The sequence below is a fragment of the Ptychodera flava genome, chromosome 16 (genome assembly GCF_041260155.1).
Source record: "Ptychodera flava strain L36383 chromosome 16, AS_Pfla_20210202, whole genome shotgun sequence".
Classification (NCBI taxonomy): Eukaryota; Metazoa; Hemichordata; class Enteropneusta; family Ptychoderidae; genus Ptychodera; species Ptychodera flava.
The window spans coordinates 12101655-12125854 of NC_091943.1; the positions used below are offsets into that span (position 1 = coordinate 12101655).

Here is a 24200-nt window from a genome sequence, read left to right on the forward strand (position 1 = left end):
TTCACACACTAAAACTACTAAGGTGAGTATTTTATACTTCTTGTAGAATTTATCTGATTTACTTTCGTAAACTGGGCAGCAAATCGACCAGGTACCCAGCAAGTTCACAGACGATATTGAAACTTGTTTTGAACTTGAATATATTAGCAACATGAAACTAGACAATAATTCTGGCTGCACCAGTTTGATTGGTCGCAATCTGTAGCTGAATATTATCATATTGGCATAAACTAATTTGTGACAAGGGTTAAGGAACTAAAGGACATTTTGCATTCTTTATTATGGTTAATGTCTCGTAAGACCCAAACAATAAATGTTTTGGTGGTATTTTTGTGCTGGATTCTTTTGTAGGACAAAAAGAACCCAGGATGGTGGGAAAAGTTTATAGGTTCTGGCTGTGCAATAGATACAGAAAAATTCTTTAAGGTTTGTATAAACAATTTAGGCGGTTGCCATGGAACGACCTTAGTACGTTTTTCGGTTGAGTTTGAGACAAAAGTATTTGTACCAACGCAAAAAGTACCTTGTGAAATTGTGAGCCTCTTCTTCAGAATATGAATTAAGTCCCTGTTAAACTATGGACCTAAGAGTAAGTTAGTCTATGAGAAAACGCAGTCTTTCTCAACGTCAGGAAATCACCAGATGATACATTGTTCCCTATAATAGTCACTTTACTCTCTTTACCAAAAACACGCCGTAGCAATCATACAAAGCGCTAAGAAAATAATTGGAATTCTATAAAACATTCCAGTAAGATTCCAAAATTAATCAAAAAATTGTTGACCATGCAAAATGCTAACTGACGCTTTCTCATTTGACCTTTGAACTTTCAAAGAAGCCTTTTTGACTTGAACAAATAATCACTGGAGTGAAAATCCAACATCAAATTACAATGGAGATGCCAGGATATTGATACTTTATCAGGAAAAAACCACAGGCCAATTAGACATTATTTTCGTTGATTTTTACTGTTATAATCAAACATTTATTATGAATATCAATAATTATTCATATGAATGTTACGAACAATGTCGTCTATTTTGTGTAAATATCTTCTGGAAACCCCATTATTGTTATAATTATGATTATCAATAAATTATGATTATGATTTATAAAGTCATATATTACACATTGTAATCTGATTACATAAACAACTCTGGAAACCCTTATTTGGTTCATAATGTATGCAAAAATATACAAGTGACACCATCACCTATGGCGAACGTTACTACTTAGTGTATAAACTGTAACTCTCGCCAAAGACTGAACACGAGTAATGGTGTCACTTGTATATTTTTGCATTATGAACTGAACAAGGGTTTTCAGAGGGTTGTTTACATAAGCAGATTACAATGTGTATATCATAATCAAAATTTTGTTAACAATCATAATTATAAAACAATGGGGTTTCCAGAAGGTATTTACACAAAATAGACGCCATTGTTTGTAGAAAAAAAAGTTAAATTATTCTGTAACATTCATATTAATAATTCATTAATAGTCATAATTAACTGTTGATCATAACAGGAAAAAATCATCACAAATGATTTGGCCTGTGAAAAAACATGTCTTCATCAGATTTTATAATTTTTTATCTAGGTATCTGGCTGGCTCTCTCTCTCTCTCTCTCTCTCTCTCTCTCTCTCTCTCTCTCTCTCTCTATATATATATATATATAATATGAATATATATATTCATATTATATATATAAATTCATATATAGTAATTTATGTTATCATATATATATATATATATATATATATATATATATATATATTATATATATATATATATATATATATATATATATATATATATATATATATATATATATATGATAACATAAATTACTGTCTTACTTAAGATTGATTACTTTGTACTTCAAGTAATTTGTGTTGTATTTTGTTACTATTTATAACGCTCTTCCAATAGCATCGAGCACTGTAAATTATTACAGTGTGCGAAATTAACGTCGGTCCGACGGTCCGAGACCGACAGATTTCTCGTCGGGCCGAAAGTTTTTAGCAACATGTCGGTCCATATGACCGACTGGAATTTTGAATAAATACATGTAATGAATATTTCTCCGTCAAGACATGTAACAGATGCAGATGATGACTGGCTCTGAATCATGTGATTCAGACTTGAATGTCATGCATCTATATCAATGTTTTCCACCGAGGGAGTGCGGGGCAACAGAGTTGATCGCACTTCGTGTCCTGGTAGTGGGGAATTCGATCGCTATGGTACGCCAGACAGGGGGGTTGACAATGTCGCAACATAGTAATTCTTGTTTTGCGACATTTTACATTTACTATTATAGTCTAATCCCTGCGATCGGCGCGCAAAGCACGGTGCAGCTAATTATATTCAGATCAGTATAAATTACGTCCGTGCATGCAGATTCTAGCAATGGAATGGATTGATTTTGGTGCAACAATGCGATACAATATTATAATAATACTCGTCCAGTGAGTGTAACCCTGGTAATGTTAGCATATCGGTGTTTTATATGACGACTTCACTAGTTCTACACTTCAACTTTTTGGAATTTATAGGCCTAATACAGCCCTAAACTGACTCCGTTTCCTATGCTTTGATTTTCAATAGATGTGTTCAAAACATAAACGGTTAATAGAGGAGTTGCAGCAAGATTTCGTTGGAAAAATACGTATGACAAACGCCGCTCTCATTTTGCTATCAAAATCAAGTGTATAGAAATTGCAGACAACATGAATGGCCCACGTCGCCACTCGCGGAAATGAATGCATGATTTCTGATCGAAAAGTTTTGCCTGAGCGATTGCTGGGTGTCATCGCCCCTGAAAGCTTTAAGTTATTAAAATGACTCTGAAAAGTTTGACAGACACTCGATAAACCATCGCGAAACGTCAGTTAATAATACCGTAAAATCTTAAAAACGCAATTTTTTGCTACATTTAGTCATAAAACGATATACATCGAAACAATTTGAAGCCCTACTCCCGGCCTCAGAGAGAGAGTATACACGACGGATCGTGCAACTCGACAAAACTGTTATGATAAGGCTGCCTTGTTTTATAAAATGTACAATTGTCATCGATATTTTGTGGTAACAGTCGGCCTTGTGAACTATGGTTAACGGACCAACGAGCGAGCATAGATGTTTTAGTTGTCCACAAACAAACGCAGCCGCTGCGAAACGTGAACTTGACTGTCGACTGCAGGTAGCACAATTGGGCTGTCATGTAACATCTAGTCCTTATATCTGGCGTAGTTCAAAACCATGGAGCTAAAAAAATACCTCCATGTTCAAAACCAAATATGTTTAGTCGACAGCACTGTTCTCGTGGTAGATTTTTGTCTCAATGTCAATTTATCTAATATGTATACCGTATACTATATAATGAAAAGACTTGTATGAAAAAAACAATCTAGAAAAAGTCACGATACTTGTCCTTTTGATAAAAGTATAACTTCATCTCTTTCTTCATGAATGCAAGAGAGGCCACATTTAAGCATATTTATATTTGAAAAATTTTGAAAGTAATCCACACGTCATATCAAAACACATACCAAGTATTTTCTCCCTTCTGTTTTACATTACAATAAAAAAGACGTAGCGATCAATGTTTGCATACAAAATTTATTCATACACTCCCCTTACTCATGACTGTCTTCACGGTACTAATAAAGCTATTCACTCACTCTTCTACCACTCGCGTTGGCTAATTTCAGAATTGATTTTCAGCTCGCCTACCATTTTCAAATCACAATACAATTGTACACAGTAATGTAGAGAGCATCATCCCCATAGAAAGTCGTGAGAGTCAAACTGTCTCGCTTTCATCATCCACATGTAGTCAGTGCATGAGCCTGTATTCCCGGCCCCTAGGTGTTTGACATCATTTTATGGTCCGAGAGTAGGGGATTAGACATAGCTAGAAAAAATGTCAAATTCTCCTGTTAATCCCATAGTCCCCCAATGGTGGAAAACATTGATAAATGCATGCGCATGGCATTGAAGAAGATGAGGGCTGTGATCTTTTTCAGATTCCAGATAATGTAGATGAATGATTCATGATTATTCACTTACACTATTCTGCAAGCTATGTAAACAATAGTCTTTTGGAGTGAATACTTGCTGACTCTATTGATAAAAGGACATGAAAAATTGAAGATTACAACATTCAAAAGCATAGTACTTGTGGAGAGAGTGTTAACTTTCAGGGCTCGAAATTAGCGGTAGTCCCGCGTCCACAGACTACCAACTTTTCTTTTGGGCTACCAAAACCCATGAAATAGTAGCCCACGCGGACTACCGAAGCCTGGGACATGATATTACTTAGTGAGCGACATGATTTTGGTCGCTGTGAGACGACCGACGCTCATACAGTCAACCCAGTTATGAAAATTAAAAGGCGACAGAGCAGTCGAATTTGTAGTGACAAACTTTCAATAAAGTGTCATTATGTTAACTGATGTACTTGGATGACAGGCTCGGGAAATGATTGCCAATGAAAATTTATTTTCATAGTTATTTAATCACAATGTATCAATCACAATTAAACACAAAATTATTCAAACTGCAAAGTAAAAGCTGTCGGGCCATCCACAAATTACGCTTTCCGAAGTGTACGAGATCATCCCATGATAGTGTACTATGGTGTAGAAATATAGCCAAAATTGCCACGAAAGTATTAGGAACATGACTGTACCAAGTTTTCATCCTGAAATTCATAGCTTATCTATTTTAGTCATGTTATATTTACACGTGCTGAGTGGAAAGTCGTTGTCATGGCGAACATCAAAATTTGCATGTGTGAATAGGTCGTCTAACTTTGAGGCGTCACCGTTGTCCACTACACATGCTATACCGTTCTCCTAAGGCTATGATCTGCAGGTATTCATGTCAAATGACTAGAATCATGCAAAATAAATCTTTCATAGTCTAGATATAAATAAAGATATCCTTTACAAACAACTCTTCATTCATGCATGGGCTACCAGACCTTGTCACTGGGCTATCAACTTCAGAAAATGGTAGCCCAATGGGACTACCAGGGAAAAAAGTTAATTTCGAGCCTTTACTTTAATGGTAATACAGGTCGTTAACAACTGCATTTATTGAGGACCGGCAGTTTTCTGTAAGGACCTGAAGCTTTGGCTCGGTGCAGGTCCTTATGACCTGAAGCTATTTTCTCTTAATTTCGCACACCGACTGTAATATATATATATATATATATATATATATATATATATATATATATATATATATATATATATATATATATATATATATATATATATATATATATATATATATATATATATATATATATAACCGTACTCTCTGTGCCCAAGTTCAGAGGTTGCCATAAAGCCATTATGGTGATAACCGGGAGGGCACATTGTATACATTTTGTGTATATATATATATATATATATATATATATATATATATATATATATATATATATATATATATATATATATAATATATATATATATATATATATATAGGCCCTGACGCTCTGGTCGTTTTGGTGGCGATGCCGCATTTAGATGAGGACCAACAAAAGGTTAGGATGAACGATGGTCATCGATATCACACCATGAATGACAGTTTGTTTTTATAAGTTTAGAGGTCACCGCTACGTCACTGTAATGACGTACGTTCTGCAGAGAGCCGTGAAGAACAGTTTTACCTTATAGAGGTCACCGCTACGTCACTGTAGTGACGTTCTGCAGAGAGCCTTGAACAACAGTTTTACCTCAGCAATATGGCGGTCTCCGGGTAGTCATGTCGTTTGAAGCTAGAAAAAAGCCGACATTTCAGTGAATTTTAAGCGGATTTCTGGTCGTGGTGAGTCCCTAATAACCAAGTTGTTGATGAGTGTTGGCAATTTGTAATTTGGATGGAAACTTTTCGAAAGATCGGCGAACAAAGTTGCGACAAGGGTGCTGTCGGGCGTAACGCACTTTCCCATGGCTGTGGTGGCAGGGTTAAAATCAGGGACCTTGTCAAGTATGGATGCTGCCACGCGTCGGATCGGAAGAACCTACTGGACTGTACCAATATTTTTAGGGGTGGCTGACGGATTTGAGGGGCTGCATATAGCCCTTGAGACGACACATATGCCTAAGTTCAACTACATACTAGTTCAATTTGTGTGTTCTGTCTTCTCAACACATAAATCCTACACGGAAATGGGTTAATATTTAAAGTCGTTGGAACTTTCTTGTGTTCATGCGCATTGGAGAGATCCCGTCTGAAAACACCACAGCTATGCACCCACAGCTACCCACCGTGCACCACAGGCCTGTGCCGTGCACCATAGACAAAACCGCTGATTGCAGCGCGCAGTTTCTTTTCTAAAAACAGCCGATTTTTAATTTAAAATCGTGATCGATCCTAGTTTTCGAGCACGCTCATCTTGTTTAGATATACAGTGTGCTAAGGTGCGTTTTAGACTTATGCAAAGTTCGCATTTCTCTCTCTGTGCAAGGGGATCATTTCGCGTCCGCCATTGTGAATCTTGTTCGATAGCCAGTAACACTGCCCTGCAGTATGCTCCGCAGACTCGCGGCGGCAGATCTAGTGATCTAGATCTAGAATGTATGGAAATCCGGTCACGACATGCGACATGCGACCTGCGACTTCAAAACTGCGACCTGCGTCCTGCAAGTTTGAAACATGCGACCTGCGACTTCGGCATTTAGACCTAGGTGTAACTTGCGACTTCACAACAGCGACCTGCGTATATAAGAAAATGAGAGCAACTTTACACATCGTTTTCTACCTTTGATAGTGATGCGGTATATTGAATCGATCACTTTGGTTTAATGATATGGAGAAACATAGCGAGATACCGGTGAATCGATAGTGCTTTAGTGCTTTGACCCTGGTCATGTGATCTGGGTCCCCGGGAAAAGAACCGGTTATGTGTTAGAGTGATTCGTCTTGACGGTGTTTCGGAACCAGAGTGCAGTTCCTTCATCAGTCGCTCGAATTGTTTTGTTTTCCCACATGTTAATTTGATAGTCGCGATTGTACATCAAACTGAGATGCTGGTATGGTTATAACGAATCTGGCTTTCCCTCTTCGAGGACGAAGATGACTTCATCACACAACCAAGGAGGGGATACAAAACAAGAGAGCGACTGATCACATGACTATGGAAACTAGGGATGTGTTCCGCACAAAATAAATGCAATGATCCTTTTATTCACCATATCGTAATATTAAACAAACTTGGTAGAGCCGATGTGTGGAGTTGCCCTCATTTTCCTTTATTAATTTATATTGAGTCGCTGGTACGTCATAGTCACAGTCACATCTCGCAGGCAGGCCCACAGTCGATCTGCGACTTACAAACTCCGAGATAAATAATGTCTAGGGCTGGGTGGGGTGCATGGTCACCGAATCGAAGTACAACATCCAAAGAATACTTCTTTAGGCCTAAACTAGGTCATTTCGATCTGTGAAATAGCCACCACTTCAGGAAACAACATATATAACAACATGCTTGTTGAAGTAGGCCTATCAAAACAAATTTTATTCATGAAAATCGGTGATCAGTTGAGCATTGTCCCTTAATTTGAAACCGGACTTTGAAAGCAACCGAACAACATGTAGGCCGACACAGCTGTGTCATCGAAGCTCATCTCTTTCCAAAATGACACAACCTATCATAGCTCTGCATGGCAGGGCTGTGTGTTACCAGCGTTAGGCCCATACGGCTTCCCACCACATGTGGTGGGAGGCCGTATAACGCCGGTAACACACAGCCCTGCCATGCAGAGCTAAACCTATCACTGATATTACTTGTGACTGCTTTTCATACTCTCAATAAACACCGAAAATCATGGATCAGGTCGTGATCTCGCAGGTCGCAGTTTCAAACTCGCAGGTGGCAGCTAGGCCAGAGCACCCGGAAGTCGCAGGTTGCAGTTTGACAAACACGCAGGACGCAGGTCGCAGTTTTGAAGTTGCAGGTCGCATGTCGTGACCGGATTTCCATAAGAATGGGATGTAATAATTTGTGAAAATTTCAGAACAGTATATTGAATTGTGAAATAGAATTGGGAATGGCATGTTGTGTTGTGAAATGAAATTCAGAACAGCATGTTAAATTGTGAAATAGAATTCGGAATGGCATGTTGTGTTGTCAAATGAAATTCAGAACAGTATGTTGAATTGTGAAATAGAATTCGGAATGGCATGTTGTGTTGTGAAATTAAATTCAGAACAGCATGTTGAATTGTGAAATAGAAAATGGAATAGGGAGGATACGGAGCAGTGGAATAGCATGTTTAGTAGTGAAATAGAAAACGGAGTTGCATGTCAAATTGTAAAATCAAAGTAGTAATTTTGGCATGGATTGGATACCATTAATGCCTTTGTACATTTTAAAGTCTGAGTCATTGTCACGACATAGCAACAGGCTGTGCCTATAAGTCCCCGGCCTTGAGGTTAAATAGGTGCATGGCGCAAGGCCTTTGCTGCAGTTCGGAGAGAAGCTGCAATGAAAAACCCCGAGCATGTGTGGATTCTATCGCTTTATCCATCTCATGGTGCATGTTGAGGGATCTACTGTGCGATCTTGCTCACATCTCGCAAACATGCAAGAAATTCAAACCTAAACGTGCCGGCGCTTGTATGCAAGAATTCTAACTTTGACCCTGTTGTGCCCGAGCCTGACTTGGCGTGTTTGTTCCAAGGCAGTTTTGACACTCAGGTCTTGACCTTCTTTTTATCATGTGCCGTAAACATCAACCAGCATCATCTATTTAACTACGTCACCCCTAAACCGGCACAAAACCAGAGAAGATCTATTGCAGCATGGAACTGGAAAAGAGAAGTACACAGTTTGGTGAACGTGAAGTACAGTCCACCTATAAACTTCTGTGAGTGCCATATTTAACAATGATGAGATAACTCTACATATAAATACCAAAGAAAGGAAACAAATTTTGTGAAATTTCTACATTTTAATTAAAACTTTTCTCCCATTGTAAAAGTGTACAATTTAGCTGTGCACTTTGATATGAGCACGTCATGAGTAATAATATGGACCATTCTTTTATGTTTTAACGTTCAACTTAACTTTACATCATGTGGTTCACTTAAGTCTTGAAGTATATGTTCGCCTTGAAACCTCTTTTACAGTTTGGCACCAGCCAGAGAGTATTCAATTAAGCACTATTTTGCAAGCAACTATGAGGCATCTAGCGCCCTCGCTGGCGTGCTATTCAGTGAACATCTTGGCTTACGAAATGACAAAATGTCATAGAATAATCCTCTTACGTTCTATAAGCAACGTTCTCACTCATAAATACGCATACGCACGCACATACATACATACACATGCACACACACATACATACATACATACATACATACATACATACATACATACATACATATACACACATATACACACCAATCTGATTAAAATCAGATGTAGAGTACGGCGACGTCTTCTTATGCGTACGCGGTATTCTCTCGCTGTCGCCTCTCACTACAGAGGCGACAGCGAGAGAATACCGCATACGCATAAGAAGACGTCGCCGTACTCTACATCTGATTTTAATCAGATTGATATACATACATACATACATACATGCATACATACATACACATGTACAGACATACACACACACACACATACATACATACATACATACATACATACATACATACATACATACATACATGTTGAAATTTACCACAGTGTAGCTGATGTCACTCATCGTCGCCTATCTTATATCTCAGTAATTCTCTAGGGCAAGTCTATAAACAGATTATATCTGGACTGAAAACGTACAATTACAAACAACCTTTTCATTTAAAATACAATGGCGGAGTACTTCCTGAACTAGATATCGCGTATGAAACCTGGGGACAACTGAACGTGGATAAAGATAATACAGTTCTGATACACCCAGGGATATCACTCCGTTCACATGCTAAAACTACCGAGGTAAGTATATTATATTATGTTTGTAAAATTTATCTGATGTACTTTCGTACTCATTTTACAGGCAACTTAAAAATAAACTGGACAGCAAATCAGCCAGGTACCCAGCAAGTTCACAGACGATACTGAAACTTGTTTTGGTGATAATTAAATAACTTGATTAGCAACATGAAACCAGAAAGTAATTCTGACTGCAGCAGTTCGATGGGTGGCAATCTTTACCTGAATACGCGCCTTATGCGCTAGCATAAACTAATTTGTGACAAGGCTCGATGCACTAGACAGGACGCTTCGCATTCTGTATATATTTTGGTTAATGTCATGATGTTTTTATTGTGCTTTGGATTAATTCTTTTGTAGGACAACAAGAACCCAGGATGGTGGGAAAAGTTTATAGGTTCTAGCTGTGCAATAGATACAGAAAAATTCTTTGTGGTTTGTGTAAACAATCTAGGTGGTTGCCATGGAACGACGTAAGTACGTTTTTTTTCGGTTGAGATTGAGAGTAAAGTATTTGTACCAATGCGAAAAGCATGGTGTGAAATTGCTTGCCTCTTCTTCAGAATATTCATTGAGTACTTGTCAAAGGGACAAAGTTGGCTATTTTTCATTAATTTTGTTTGATACAAGATACTACTTATATTGTTTGACATGTTGAAAGATACTGAATGAATGGGTGACCATGCATATGTTCGACCCCAGTTTTAGACAAATGAAACCATGGCGAAAATGAATTAATGGCCATGACAATTAATTTTATTTTCGCGATGGTTTCATTTAATTTGTCTAAAACCAGAGTCGAATATATGCATGGCCACTCATTCATTCAGCATCTTTCAACATGTCAAAAAATATATATAAATAGTATCTTGTGTCAAAAAAAAATTCATGTAAAATGGCCGACTTTGTCCCTTTAAAACTTAGACCTCAGAGTAGTCTATGATTAAACACAGTCCTACCCAATGTCAGTAAATCACCAGATCATACATGGGTTCCCTATAATGTATACCAAAGACAAGACTCTTCATGACTAGTAAATACTTCTGTAGGGGTCCGTCATCCATTAATCCATTAACTGGTCGGGAATATGGTACAACCTTTCCAATAATATCAGTGGAAGACATAGTCAGGGTACAGTTTCTTCTGCTGGATCACCTAGGAATTGAAAAGGTAATTAAAATTTTCAACAGACATTTAATAACTGCAGATTATTATGTTTTGCTGATTGTTTATCCATAACGTCTATGGCTGAATGTCTGACGCTATGTTACGTTGTATTACTTTTAATTTGTTCCTTTTTTGATATTTTCATGTTAGGCCATTTAAAGAAACTCTTTGTTAGCCGTCCTTGGATTTTTTGAAACTTACCAGCCAGCCAACCAGCAGGTGGTGGTGGTGGGGGGGGAACAAACACAGACAAAATCACAAGTGTATTAACATAAGCTGATTTGTAATTTGGTTTCTTTTGGAAAAGTAATATCTGTAATTGTAACAGTGTTAACATTGTGTTTGTTTTCTTAATTTTCTTTGAAAACCTACCAGCAAGCGGACGGCAAACAAAGAATTTTATTTTATAACTCGCCTTATTTCTTCTACCTAAGGTACACGCTTCTGTCGGTGCATCCCTGGGTGCTATGTTATCCCTGATGTCGGGAGCAGTCTTTCAAGACAGGGTTGAGAGGTAAAGCGTGCAACATAGCAGTCAGTATACGTCTTAGATGTAATAATAAGAAAATATGTGTCGAGTAAAATTCATAAATTAGCCTCATAACTCGAATTGAGCCAGTGTCATCATCACAAGTTGAAAAGACAATGTTGGCTACAAAATTTGTAAGTTTAAATTTGTCTATTGTTGACTTAAGGTAGTACGCTACCATTCTATATAGGAGAGCGCCCTCTTTTGTCCAGAAGATGTACATGTTACTTTTAGACTACCTAACCTGGTGAGCGTGAATAACAGGACAAAATGGCAAAAAATCATGCTAGTGACCTTATAATATTTCTTTCAGAAGTTTTTATGAATCAAAACAACCGAAATTATATTTTGCACTGAAAAATCGACAGTTATTTTTATTTTGAAAGATCAGTAGAGAATAATTAACAATTGTAGCTCTGACATAATATCAGTAAGCTAGAGGGTCAAATCTCAGGTCTAACAAAATTCACCTTTTTTCGTCACTTTTTGCTGTTTAGTAAGAAAATTTGCGTGGTGACCCCAACTTTTTTGCTTCTAAATCAAAGAACACTGTCTGTTTGATAGATATTGCTGTACTTTTTAACATTTTGAAAATTATTTTGTGCATTTACATGAAGTTTATATTTTCAAAAAGACTAATTTTACAGTTAAATGATAAATTTAGGGTCTAATATTTAATTTTTAAGACAAGACATCACAAATTTTAGTTGATTGTCCTAATTCAGCTGTCCTGGCAATGCAAAAATGTGGTATGCACACTGGGATCTGTTAATCGTTTGCGACAAAATAAAGATTCTGCTGGTAAGTGCAAATTTCGCAAAATGGGAGATTTAGTGATTTTCTGTCAATTTTGGCATGTGGTTTTTCAAAAATTTTGCAGGGGTACCCCATATTTTTTTCATATCTTTGCAATGTACGCAGAAAGATTATTTCAGAAAAGTCAACTTCAAGAATGTCCCAACATTTTTTGGAATGGTAGCGTACCTCCTTAATCTGAATGGGATCATGTATTTAAATATAACACTTTGAAGTTACCGGAAATTTGTTTCTGAGTGAACCCTACATGAACAAGTTTCCTAGTAGTTTTAATGTGTGTGTGTGTCTGTGTCTGTGTCTGTGTGTGTGTGTGTGTCTGTCTGTGTGTCTCTCTGTCTGTCTGTGTGTCTGTCTGTGATTATTCTTCCTAACCTACTTAACAAGTATGAACGCCATATGGTGAGCAGAGAAGAATTTTAAACCAAAATAACGGAAATATTTGAACGTATATTTCATTTTTTCAGGGTCATTGCCATATCTGGCTGTGCCCAATCTCATTGTGCATCCAGTGCTTTCTGGTATGTTCAAAGACGGTGCATCATGACAGATCCAAACTGGAAAGGGGGCAATTACTATGGGGATGCACTCCCGATATCCGGAATGAAAGTAGCAAGGTAAGTCAATTCCAGGGAATGTATTTGTAAGCAATAGACCATACTCACACCCAGTTCACGACAAGTATGCAAGGTTCTTTTCTACCTACTAGTATCAGATCGCTGTATTTGCGCCATCAATATACTGGTATGGTATAATTCGGAAATATTGTTCGAACCGACCCCTCTAAGAATTGTAGTGTCATGACTCTCAAGTCTTAAGGTGGGTAGAATGGCTAGGTCAGTTAAAATCTGAGAAAATAATAAAGTTTTTTAGCTCACATTTGGTTATACCAATGTGAGTTTATCATATAGGCTGAAGTCGATGGCGTCTGTACGTATGTGTGTATGTATGTATGTATGTATGTATGTATGTATGTATGTATGTATGTATGTATGTATGTATGTATGTATGTACGTACAGTATGTCCGTCAACATCAAAAACACGCAAACCGCTGCACGTTTCAGCTTGGTATTTGGTGTGTGGATGCATCCTGGGCTATAGATGGGATTTTGTTCAAATGAAGTCTGCATTGCCAAAATTATGCAAATGAGCTTACAATGTGACAATGGTTAAGAAATTAATAACTCAATAACCGCTTTTTTAATTGCTTTGAAAATTTGTTTGCAAGTACCTTAGGTGAACCTTATAGAGTTTTATGAATATTGTGAAGATATCCTTAATTTTGTATTTTTGCTGAATTTTTTGTGATTTTTCTCATTTCCAGTAAAAAGTCTTCTTCTCTGAAACCGCCAGCCCAATCGCTCTCAAATTTGGGTTGTCTCTTTGCAAGGGTGTTACTCTTCTAATTTGTTGAAATTATGACAAAATTGGGAAAATTACTATTTTTGAGCAATTTTGTCATTTTTGGTCAAAAAATCTTAAATAGTATTTCCTTTTTAAAACCCCTGGACAGACAGCTTTCATATTTGGTACACAGACGTACAGAGATGACAATAATTAGATACGTGGAAATTGTCCTGAGAAATATAAAAATTTGTATTTTTAAAACAATATTGTCATTTTTGGTCAAGAAAACTTTATCTCAAAATTACTTGTTTGATAGCTTTGTAATTTGGTATAAAGTCCCGAAAAATGTTATTAGATAAATTTTCTGCTCAAAGTGTTGGGAAACCCCAAAATTTGTATATTTTAGGTAATTTTGTGACCTTAAATGACCTACACCAACCCAGGATATAATGTGAGACAATTTTGAAGGCTGTGAACATAATTTTGTCATATTTGGTATCAATTTGTTGGAAAATTTGATCCAGAAAACAAAGCTAATGTGACTTTTTTCATTTTGGACCAATTTTTGTAACTTTTCTATATAAGACATACAAGAACTGATGAGAAATTTGGATCCAGGATAATTCCAGATGGTGTAATCACCGCCCACAGTGGAAGGCATTTCACTATCTGTAACTAACTTAAGTGCTGTTTACATTAGAATGATAACACTCATGGCATTAATTAAAAAATCTCCAAGGTTGTAAATGTACTTCCTGTCATTTGGTCTTATGTAATACCAAGGGGTGGAACATTTGATATTCAGGAGGGGGTAGGGTCTAGAAGATTGATGATGTAGCATTACTTTTTTACCAGATCCCTTGTGCATTTTTTGCCCACTCCCACCTTTTCTTTTTATCAAGCCTTCTCTGTTTTTTGTTGTTGACATTTGCTTATGTATTTAGGATCTGCTTCTCCCATTGCTATAGAAGTTGATATGCATGTTCCTAGAGATGACCTCCAGTACTTAAGTTGCAGACCTTATTTGCTTTTGTCATTCTTGTTTTTCCTGGTTTAAATATTTCTCGAATGGACCAATTCAAACCGAATGTGAGCACATAGTGTCCTTGACGGTATTTTTGAAGTTTATATTGATAGAAATGAAATTCATGAAAAAAATAAAGGTCTGTCATGAAATCCAATGTGCCAAACTGAAAATCTTCAGGTTATCACCTCGACTTTGAATATAAATGTATTTTTGATATTTCTAAGATATTTAACATCACTAGGTATCTACAATTCAGTCCAATAAAGTCTGCCGGGAGCCATTTTCTAGTGGTTTCATGCCAGAGGCAAATGAAGCATGCATGTCTCATGACAGAGTCTAACATATTTCATGAAAACATTGCTCTTGGAGACTGTACGTGATCGAATCTGAGTGTAGGTACCATATTGTGATACTTGCACAATCCAATAGGGCTACATGGTTGTACTTGTGTCAAGAATCCTGTAACTCTTAAGCCATAAATCAGATATGGAAGCGTCAACGTTTAATCAATGGACAATGTATTGTTACATCCACATTGAGTCAGTTTGTTGTAGGATATGATCAACTGTGACGATTTAGTGTTGATTTTTTTCATATCTAGAGCAATAATATAATATAGCTGCAAGCAGCAATGCCGGGGCCAAAGCAATCTTAAGTGGGAAAAAGAAGGCAATTGTAATCAGAGAGGGCAAAGGTCATTACCGTTACATGTCTTTTTTCCAACTAAACTTTCTTTCCTTATGTTACATCTGTCAACAAAAAATCTGAACACTAGGTTTATTGCTAGCTAAAAAATTAGAAACGTGCACAATTATGAGGTACTGCATGTGGCATCATAAGGTCTAAGATCGTACCAAATATGAAGGGTGTAGGACTCTTGGTTACTGAGTTATGGACAAATATGTATATATTAATCGAAAAAAGGTCATCGAAATTAGATATGTGCATATTTAATGAGGTACAGCATATCTTACCATAAGGTATCCCATCTCACCAAATATGAAGGATGTAGTCCTTGTGGTTACTGAGTTATGGACAGGTATGTATATTTGAGGTCAAAGGTCATCGAGGTCATGTGACATTTTGTCAAAAAAATTGTATCCCATAGTTATCCCTATATACCAAAAATCAGACCTCTAGCTCTGTTGGCTTGCCCAAAATTAGACATGTGCATATTTAATGAGGCATGACCTATGGTACCATAAGGTCTCCCATCATACCAAATATGAAGGGTGTAGTCCTTGTGGTTACTGAGTTATGGACAGATATGTATATTTGATGTCAAAGGTCATCGAGGTCATGTGACATTTTGTCAAAAAAATTGTATCCCATAGTTATCCCTATATACCAAAAATCAGACCTCTAGCTCTGTTGGCTTGCCCAAAATTAGACATGTGCATATTTAATGAGGCATGACCTATGGTACCATAAGGTCTCCCATCATACCAAATATGAAGGGTGTAGTCCTTGTGGTTACTGAGTTATGGACAGATATGTATATTTGATGTCAAAGGTCATCGAGGTCACGTGACATTTTGTCAAAAAAATTGTATCCCTTAGTTATTCCTATACCCCAAAAATCAGACCTTTAGCTCTATTGGCTTACCTAAAATTAGATATGTGCATATTTAATGAGGTACAGCATATCTTACCATAAGGTATCCCATCTTACCAAATATGAAGGGTGTACTCCTTGTGGTTACTGAGTTATGGACAGATATGTATATTTGAGGTCAAAGGTCATCGAGGTCATGTGACATTTTGTCAAAAAAATTGTATCCCATAGTTATCCCTATATACCAAAAATCAGACCTCTAGCTCTGTTGGCTTGCCCAAAATTAGATATGTGCATATTTAATGAGGCATGACCTATGGTACCATAAGGTATCCCATCTTACCAAATATGAAGGGTGTAGTCCTTGTGGTTACTGAGTTATGGACAGATATGTATATTTGAGGTCAAAGGTCATCGAGGTCACGTGACATTTTGTCAAAAAAATTGTATCCCATAGTTATCCCTATATACCAAAAATCAGACCTCTAGCTCTGTTGGCTTGCCCAAAAATAGATATGTGCATATTCAATGAGGCATGACCTATGGTACCATAAGGTCTCCCATCATACCAAATATGAATGGTGTAGCCCTCTTGGTTACTGAGTTATGGACAGATATGTATATTTGAGGTCAAAGGTCATCGAGGTCACGTGACATTTTGTCAAAAAAATTGTATCCCATAGTTATCCCTATATACCAAAAATCAGACCTCTTGCTCTGTTGGCTTGCCCAAAATTAGATATGTGCATATTTAATGAGGCATGACCTATGGTACAATAAGGTCTCCCATCATACCAAATATGAAGGGTGTAGGCCTTGTGGTTACTGAGTTATGGAAAGAAATGTGTAATTGAGGTCAAAGGTCATCGAGGTCACGTGACATTTTGTCAAAAAATTGTATCCCATAGTTATCCTTATATACCGAAAATCAGACCTCAAGCTCTGTTGGCTTGCCTAAAATTAGATATGTGCATATTTAATGAGGCATGACCTATGGTACCATAAGGTCTCCCATCATACCAAATATGAAGGGTGTAGCCCTTGTGGTTACTGAGTTATGGACAGATATGTATATTTGGGGTCAAGGGTCATCAAGGTCATGTGACATTTTGTGAAAAAAATTGTTTTCAATGGTTATCACTATATACCAAAAATCAGACCTCCAGCTCTATTGGCTTGCCCAGAATTAGATATGTGCATAATCAATGAGGTATAGGATGAGCTGGTCATGTGACATTTTGTTAAAAAACCGTAACACTGATACATGTCCTTGTGTACCAAAAATCAGAACTCTGGCACTAGTTTGACGGCTGGAATTACATATGTGCATAATCAATGTGGTAGAGAAACATGCCAGGGTCATAGGTCAAGTTCATCCTCAAAATATTGATTTGCAGTTTGATCCCCTGTAGGTCATTGTTCAGTAGTCACTAGCCCCCGGCCCCCCGCGACTCTCACATAGGCCAGAATAGCTTAGCTGCAGAGGTATAGGGGAGGTCAAAGGTTATTGAAAAATCAGAAAAATAATACTTTAAAAATCTTCTTCTCATAAACGGCAAGGTGAAAATTCCTGAAATTTGGTATGTAGCATCTAGGTAGTATGGTCTAAAAAGTTTCTTAACAGATTTTCGATTTTTCAATTTTTATGCAAATTAGGTGAAATTAAAATTTTTAATAATTAATAACAGCCAGGTCATGTATCCAATCAAAATATGAAGGGTCAGGTGCACCAGTACTCAGTATGCTTAATATGCCCTGCAAATTTGAAAAGGCTGCGCGCAACGGTTTTGGAGATCTAGCTTGCAAAGAATTGTCGGAAGAAGAGGAAAAAGAAGAAGAAGAAGAAGTGATCCAGAGTAAATACAATAGGGGACAAGCCCCATAGGGCTTTGTCCAATAATTACTCCATTTGTTCGAAATTGCCACTAGGTCATTTTGCCATGGCATACATTTGCGCATCAATGTGTACATAGGTTCAGGCAGTCATTTTTAGCTCCGCTGTCAGCGACGCGGAGCTTATCAAATAGGTTGATTTTCCGTCGTCGTCGTCCGTCGTCGTCCGTCGTCCGTTGTCCGTCGTCGTCCGTCAACAATTGCCTTCTCCTCTGAAACCACAAGTCCAATTGCTTTGAAATTTTATATGCAGTTCACTTAGGATGACCTCACTTCAGTTTGTTCAAATTGTGGTGAAATTTGCATATTTGTATTTTTGGGGCATTTTTTAGCTCCGCTGTCAGCGACGCGGAGCTTATCAAATAGGTTGATTTTCCGTCGTTGTCCGTCGTCGTCCGTCGTCGTCCGTCGTCGTCGTCGTCGTCCGTCAACAATTGCCTTCTCCTCTGAAACCGCAAGTCCAATTGCTTTGAAATTTTATATGCAGTTCACTTGGGGTGACCTCACTTAAGTTTGTTCAAATCGTGGTGAAATTTGCATATTTGTATTTTTGGGGCATTTTTTGCTGTTTTTGGTAAAAAAATCTTCTTCTCTGAAACCGCTTGTCCGATTTCTTTGAAATTTAATATGCAGTTTACTGAGGGTGACCTCATTTAGATTTGTTCAAATCTTGGTGAAATTTGCTTATTTGTATTTTTTAAGGCAATTTTGTCATTTTTGGTAAAAAATCTTTAAAAATCTTCTTCTTCAAAACTACCAGTCAGATAGCTTTGATATTTGGTACATATGTCCTTAGGGATGATCTATTTCAGATTTTTTCAAATTGTGCAGAATATGCAAATTTCATTTCAGATTTGTTCAAATTGTGCAGAAATATGCAAATTTGCATTTTTAAGGCAATTTTTGCCATTTTTGGTCAAAAAATATATTTCTCAAAAGGTGCTGGTCTGATAGTTTTGAAATTTGGTATACAGGTTTCTACAGATGAGCTAAGTAATATATATTGAAATTATTGTGAAATCTGTAATTTTGTATTTTTGGGGCAATTTTTGCCGTTTTTGGTTAAAAAATGTGTATTTCCAAAACTACTCATTTGATAGCTTTGAAATTTGGTATACAGGTTCCTACAGATGAACTAAATGATATTTATTGAAATTATGATGAAATCTGCAATTTTGCACTTTTGGGGCAATTTTTTCCGTTTTGGTCAAAAAATGTGTATTTCCAAAACTACTCATCTGATAGCTTTGAAATTTGGTATACAGGTTCCTACAGATGAACTAAATGATATTTATTGAAATTATGATGAAATCTGCAATTTTGCACTTTTGGGGCAATTTTTTCCGTTTTTGGTCAAAAAATGTGTATTTCCAAAACTACTCATCTGATAGCTTTGCAGTTTGGTATACAAGTTCCTACAGATCACTTAATGATATTTATTGAAATTATGATGAAATCTGCAATTTTGTAATTTGGGGGCAATTTTGCCATTTTTGGTCAAAAATATGTATTTCCAAAATACTCATCTGATAGCTTTGAAATTTGGTATACAGGTTTCTATAGATGAACTAAATGATATTTATTGAAATTATGATGAAATCTGCAATTTTTTTTTTTGGGGCAATTGTTGCCATTTTTGGTCAGAAAATTTTATTCTCAAAAAACTACTTTTCAGATAGCTTTGGTTGACATGTTCTTGGGGATGATCCGATGTATATATTCAAAGTATGATGAAATCTTCAATTGTGTATTTTTGCAGCTTATTTTAGCCACTTTTTTCTGGCCACTGCATTGAACTATCAAAGATTTTCACCTTCTTCATCAACATGTGTCAAAAATAGTTATTCTCTACATAAACACAGCGGAGCTATATCGGCCGCTAGGTCGCTTGTGTTATGATTGTTTTTCGTATCTACATGCCACCACCCGAAATAATCGAGGAACTTTGAGAGCAGCTGTTATCTTTACTTTGGGAGATGTGCTACCAGTTTGACTATTTATCTGGTTCTTTGATTGGCTTAACTTGATTTGCCTTGTATATGCAAAAGTGCACCACTGATTTCCTGCCAATTGAAGCCAGGTGTACGTCATCGACTGTTCTTCCTTTCAGAGAGATTGCAGTTATAAGTTATAGAAGTAGCCCCGAATGGGAACACAGGTTTGGACGGAAGAAGATTGAATCTGGAGGAAATCCCAGTTTAAACCCATACTTCTCCGTAGAAAGCTATCTGCAGCACCAAGGGGAACGATTTGCAGAAAAATACGATCCAAACTCACTGTTATACATTTCAAGGGTGAGTTACGGGTACACATAGGTACCGAATACTAGAGTATTCAGGGTACTCAGGTATAAGTAAGCAAATCCCGCTCGTACACATTATATTACAGGACAAAAAAAGTTAGGTGCTAGGCTTTATTACAAATCAACATTAACCTCTAATTTGTGCTTACGTCTGTCGATCGTAATAGAACCTTATAAACAGTAAATTATCACTTTAATTTCATTTCTAAGTTTGACAATCAGAAAATCTTCTAAGTGAGTATGGCATCACCATTTCTTTGAAGTTCCTTCCAGTAAATCTACATTTACTGCAAGGTTACATTTCTCGCCCTATGTATAGCTGTATTATTTTTCATTTCTCGCTCAATGTGCGTACAATGAGCTATATTTTGATAAATAAGCAAACTTAACAATTTTATTTGTCTTATCTTCCCGATTTAACCCACTTTTTTTTCCTTTTAAAACTCAAAGTAATTTAAAATCGCATATAAAATTGAGTAGAATGTGAAATAATTGGCATGGTAAGAATTGGATGTAAAACAAAGATCCTAAAGTCCCCTACGTACGTACACGCTACCAGGAATTAGTTTGCATCTGTCATATGACAATGGAGTTAAATTATCTATACATGGGGATAATGCGCCCTCAAAATACGTGAAAAGACTCGAACACATGGAAAAAATACAGAGGAGTGATATCAAGAACACATGGAAGTAAACAGTTCGCTGCTTCAAGGGTAAACCTTTATCCAATATTCACTGTCTATAATTCTGATTGTTCTCATACCCACACATTCAGGCAATGGACCTGTTTGATATGGGAGAGGGATTTCCTTCTCTGAATGCCGGACTTTCCAGGGTAAAATGCCCGATCATGATACTTGGAGTTCAGTCGGATATGTTGTATCCAGTTTGGCAACAAAGAGAGATTGCTGACTTACTCATCGAAACAGGTGAATCCCTAATCAGGCAAATTCTAAAATTTACGTATATCATGAAGTACTTTAGACTAAAAGATCCGTCGCTCGAGGAGGGGGGGGGGGGGGGTAGAGGGCGCCCTCGAGCGACGGATCTTTCAGTCTAGAAGTACTACATCCTGAAAATATTTTCAACGAATGGATTTAGAAAGCAAATAACCAATGAATCAATCAAATAATTGCATCTCTTCAGGCACACTGACGGAGAAGAGGAATATTGCAAAGGAAATATTCTTCAATAATATGGTTTTCAGCTCCAAAATTTCAGGTTTAGAATTCTTCAAAACCTCAAAGGCAGAATGGCCTAACTTGACAATTTCAGGTTGGAAATCAAATGGTTTAAGTATAACGAAGTCAGTCTTTTCTGACGTGGTGTGGAATCATCGTTTAAATTCATACATTTGAATAATCTAGCTTTATAATGTAGCTTCCTTGTAGTTGTTCAGGTGGCATTATGTTGAAAACACGCCTGATCATGAGAGAATATATCAAAAAGTATACTTATTTAACGTCAACGTGTTTGCTTCATTTAACAACATTTTTCAATTTTTGGTTTGGTATGTCAATCTCTTCCCAGGCAATGATGCTGTCACATACCATGAACTGAATTCTATCTATGGTCATGACTCATTCCTTCTCGATCTCAGCAATTTTGGTGTCGCTATTAAGGTAATATTCTGTATTTAAGTTGTTATTTAATGTCTTGTCGTTATAGGATGTGTCAGTTTGTCATCCAAATTGGTATTTATTCAAGTAAAATTCCAACACACCTATTCCATTCGTTATTCTCTGTTTGCTAGTACTTTCAGAGCTATAGTATATGGTGTTTGCACATTACAGCTCATCAAGACAAGCTTGTAATAATTGTAGCCCAGGGATTGTGCGCTGGGTTATGTCGTGTTTGGCTGTTGTTGCTCAACGCCGACGCAACAACAGCCACAACCATTGCAGCTAATGCCTACCCAACTTTCTAAGTGCATGTAACCACAGGCATTCGACTCAACGCAAGCAAACCGTCACTGCCATGCAACTCTGAGAATAATTTGCATCAGTGACGATTTGTTTGCATTGAGTCGAATGCCTGTGCTTGCAACGAAGAACGATCAAAATAACACTTCACAGAGCAACATCAAATCACCATTTGATTTGTATGCAGGCCGTGAAGTATCGAAGTGATGTCTTTATTTTGAAGAGAAAGAGCACATTACTATATTCTCATGTAGCCAATGTCATTCCCATGGCGACGAGTCAATTGAATCCAGCATGTTAACATACGCTTGGCGATTCTTCTTAGCAACAGCAGCAACACTAGTAACAACAGGACAGACAATAACAGGACGACAACAACAACAACAACAACAGCAACTACTACAACTACTACTAACTACTGCGACTACTAATTACTACTACTACTACAAATAATAATAATAATAATAATAATAATAATAATAATAATATAACTGTTTTCCATTGCTATCTGCAGGGTTACCTCGAAACAGATTTGAAGGAAATGGGCCTTGTGAGAAAGAAGAAACACAAACTTTGATATTAGCATAAAACGTAAACAGTTTAGATATGAAAACACATGATGGTAGTTTTAGGAGTAGATGGAGCACAATACAGCTGGTGAACGACGAACAAATGGGGATCACAGTGAGACAAAATATATGTCCCCAAGGAGCGTCAGTCTTCTCTGACGCAGATTGTGGGCCTATGACGAGATCAAAGCAAAATGCAAAATATAATGGGTTCCGTAATTTTGCTAGACTTTGCCCAGGACAGTCAGATGAGCGGGAAAATGAAAATATGGTTTTCAGATCAGAAACGGGGAAAGCATGTACTTGAACCAATCACGTATTGGTGACAAGATGGAAAAGCAGGAAAACGTCAGCTGTTAGTTCAGTCTCCCCTCAAGAGATGACGATTAATCTACTAAGTATTCGACTTTTTCTCAATCTGACATATGAATGGGTGACGACTTTCTTTGAACAGCGAGAACGTTTTATTATCACCAGCATGCAAACGGTCGGGCTGAGAGAGAGAGAAATATATGACAGAACTAAACTTGAATATTTGGAGAAAAGAAATCTATACGTTTACTTTTTTCTTTGAACTTTTCTCTGTAAATGTACCGAGCTGAAAATCAAACTACAAACTCGATCCAACCAACTTGAAATCCTCTTCCCTACTTGATTGTGGGCGTGGTTTACTATTGGTTTCCCAGTGGCTATGGCCTACATGACGGACACCTTTCAACAGCCAATCAGATTGAACAAAGTTAAGAGTGACAATGATTGCGATGGACATATCATTTGATAGAACAAATCCTTTCCTTTTTTTCCAATGAAGTCCTCCATATTGGATTTTAACTTCCCTTACAAATACGCTCTCTTCCTCAGACCTAGTAATAGGTAGCAGCATGATGAATGGTCATCCGAAGGGCGGCGAATTTTACGGCGTTGGTACAGAGGGATACCAAACCAATCACAAAAGTTTATAACTTTCTTTGCGTGTTAAAGAGGTCCATTTTCCAGTTTTACCGCTTTCCTTTCGTAGACAGAACTTTCCCACATCAAAATTAGATGCCTGCGCGCCGCGCCATATTTTGATTCCGTTTCTGACGTGAGCAGGGTCGGTAGGTACCGAAGGT

General features: G+C 37.2%; 1 protein-coding gene across 1 annotated transcript; it reads left to right on the forward strand.

Annotated features, from left to right (window-relative positions):
- Positions 1-5689: 5689 nt before the first annotated feature.
- Positions 5690-23919, forward strand: LOC139152839 (uncharacterized). The gene is made up of 11 exons (XM_070726193.1): positions 5690-5844; positions 8762-8888; positions 9757-9964; positions 10322-10434; positions 11011-11131; positions 11563-11642; positions 12938-13087; positions 20404-20587; positions 21373-21526; positions 22128-22219; positions 23034-23919. Exons 2-11 carry the CDS (start codon positions 8824-8826, stop codon positions 23094-23096), a joined length of 1230 nt encoding a protein of 409 aa, XP_070582294.1. The 5' UTR covers positions 5690-5844; positions 8762-8823; the 3' UTR covers positions 23097-23919.
- The last annotated feature ends 281 nt before the right edge of the window (positions 23920-24200 follow it).

What these genes read in the sequence shown, in the direction of transcription:
- LOC139152839 (XM_070726193.1), top strand. Translation starts at nt 8,824, where the DNA reads ATGGAACTGGAAAAGAGAAGTACACAGTTTGGTGAACGTGAAGTACAG. An exon ending in TTTCAAGACAGGGTTGAGAG is followed by an intron (nt 11,643 to 12,937) that starts GTAAAGCGTGCA and finishes TCATTTTTTCAG; the next exon opens with GGTCATTGCCATATCTGGCT. An exon ending in TGACTTACTCATCGAAACAG is followed by an intron (nt 21,527 to 22,127) that starts GTGAATCCCTAA and finishes ATCTCTTCCCAG; the next exon opens with GCAATGATGCTGTCACATAC.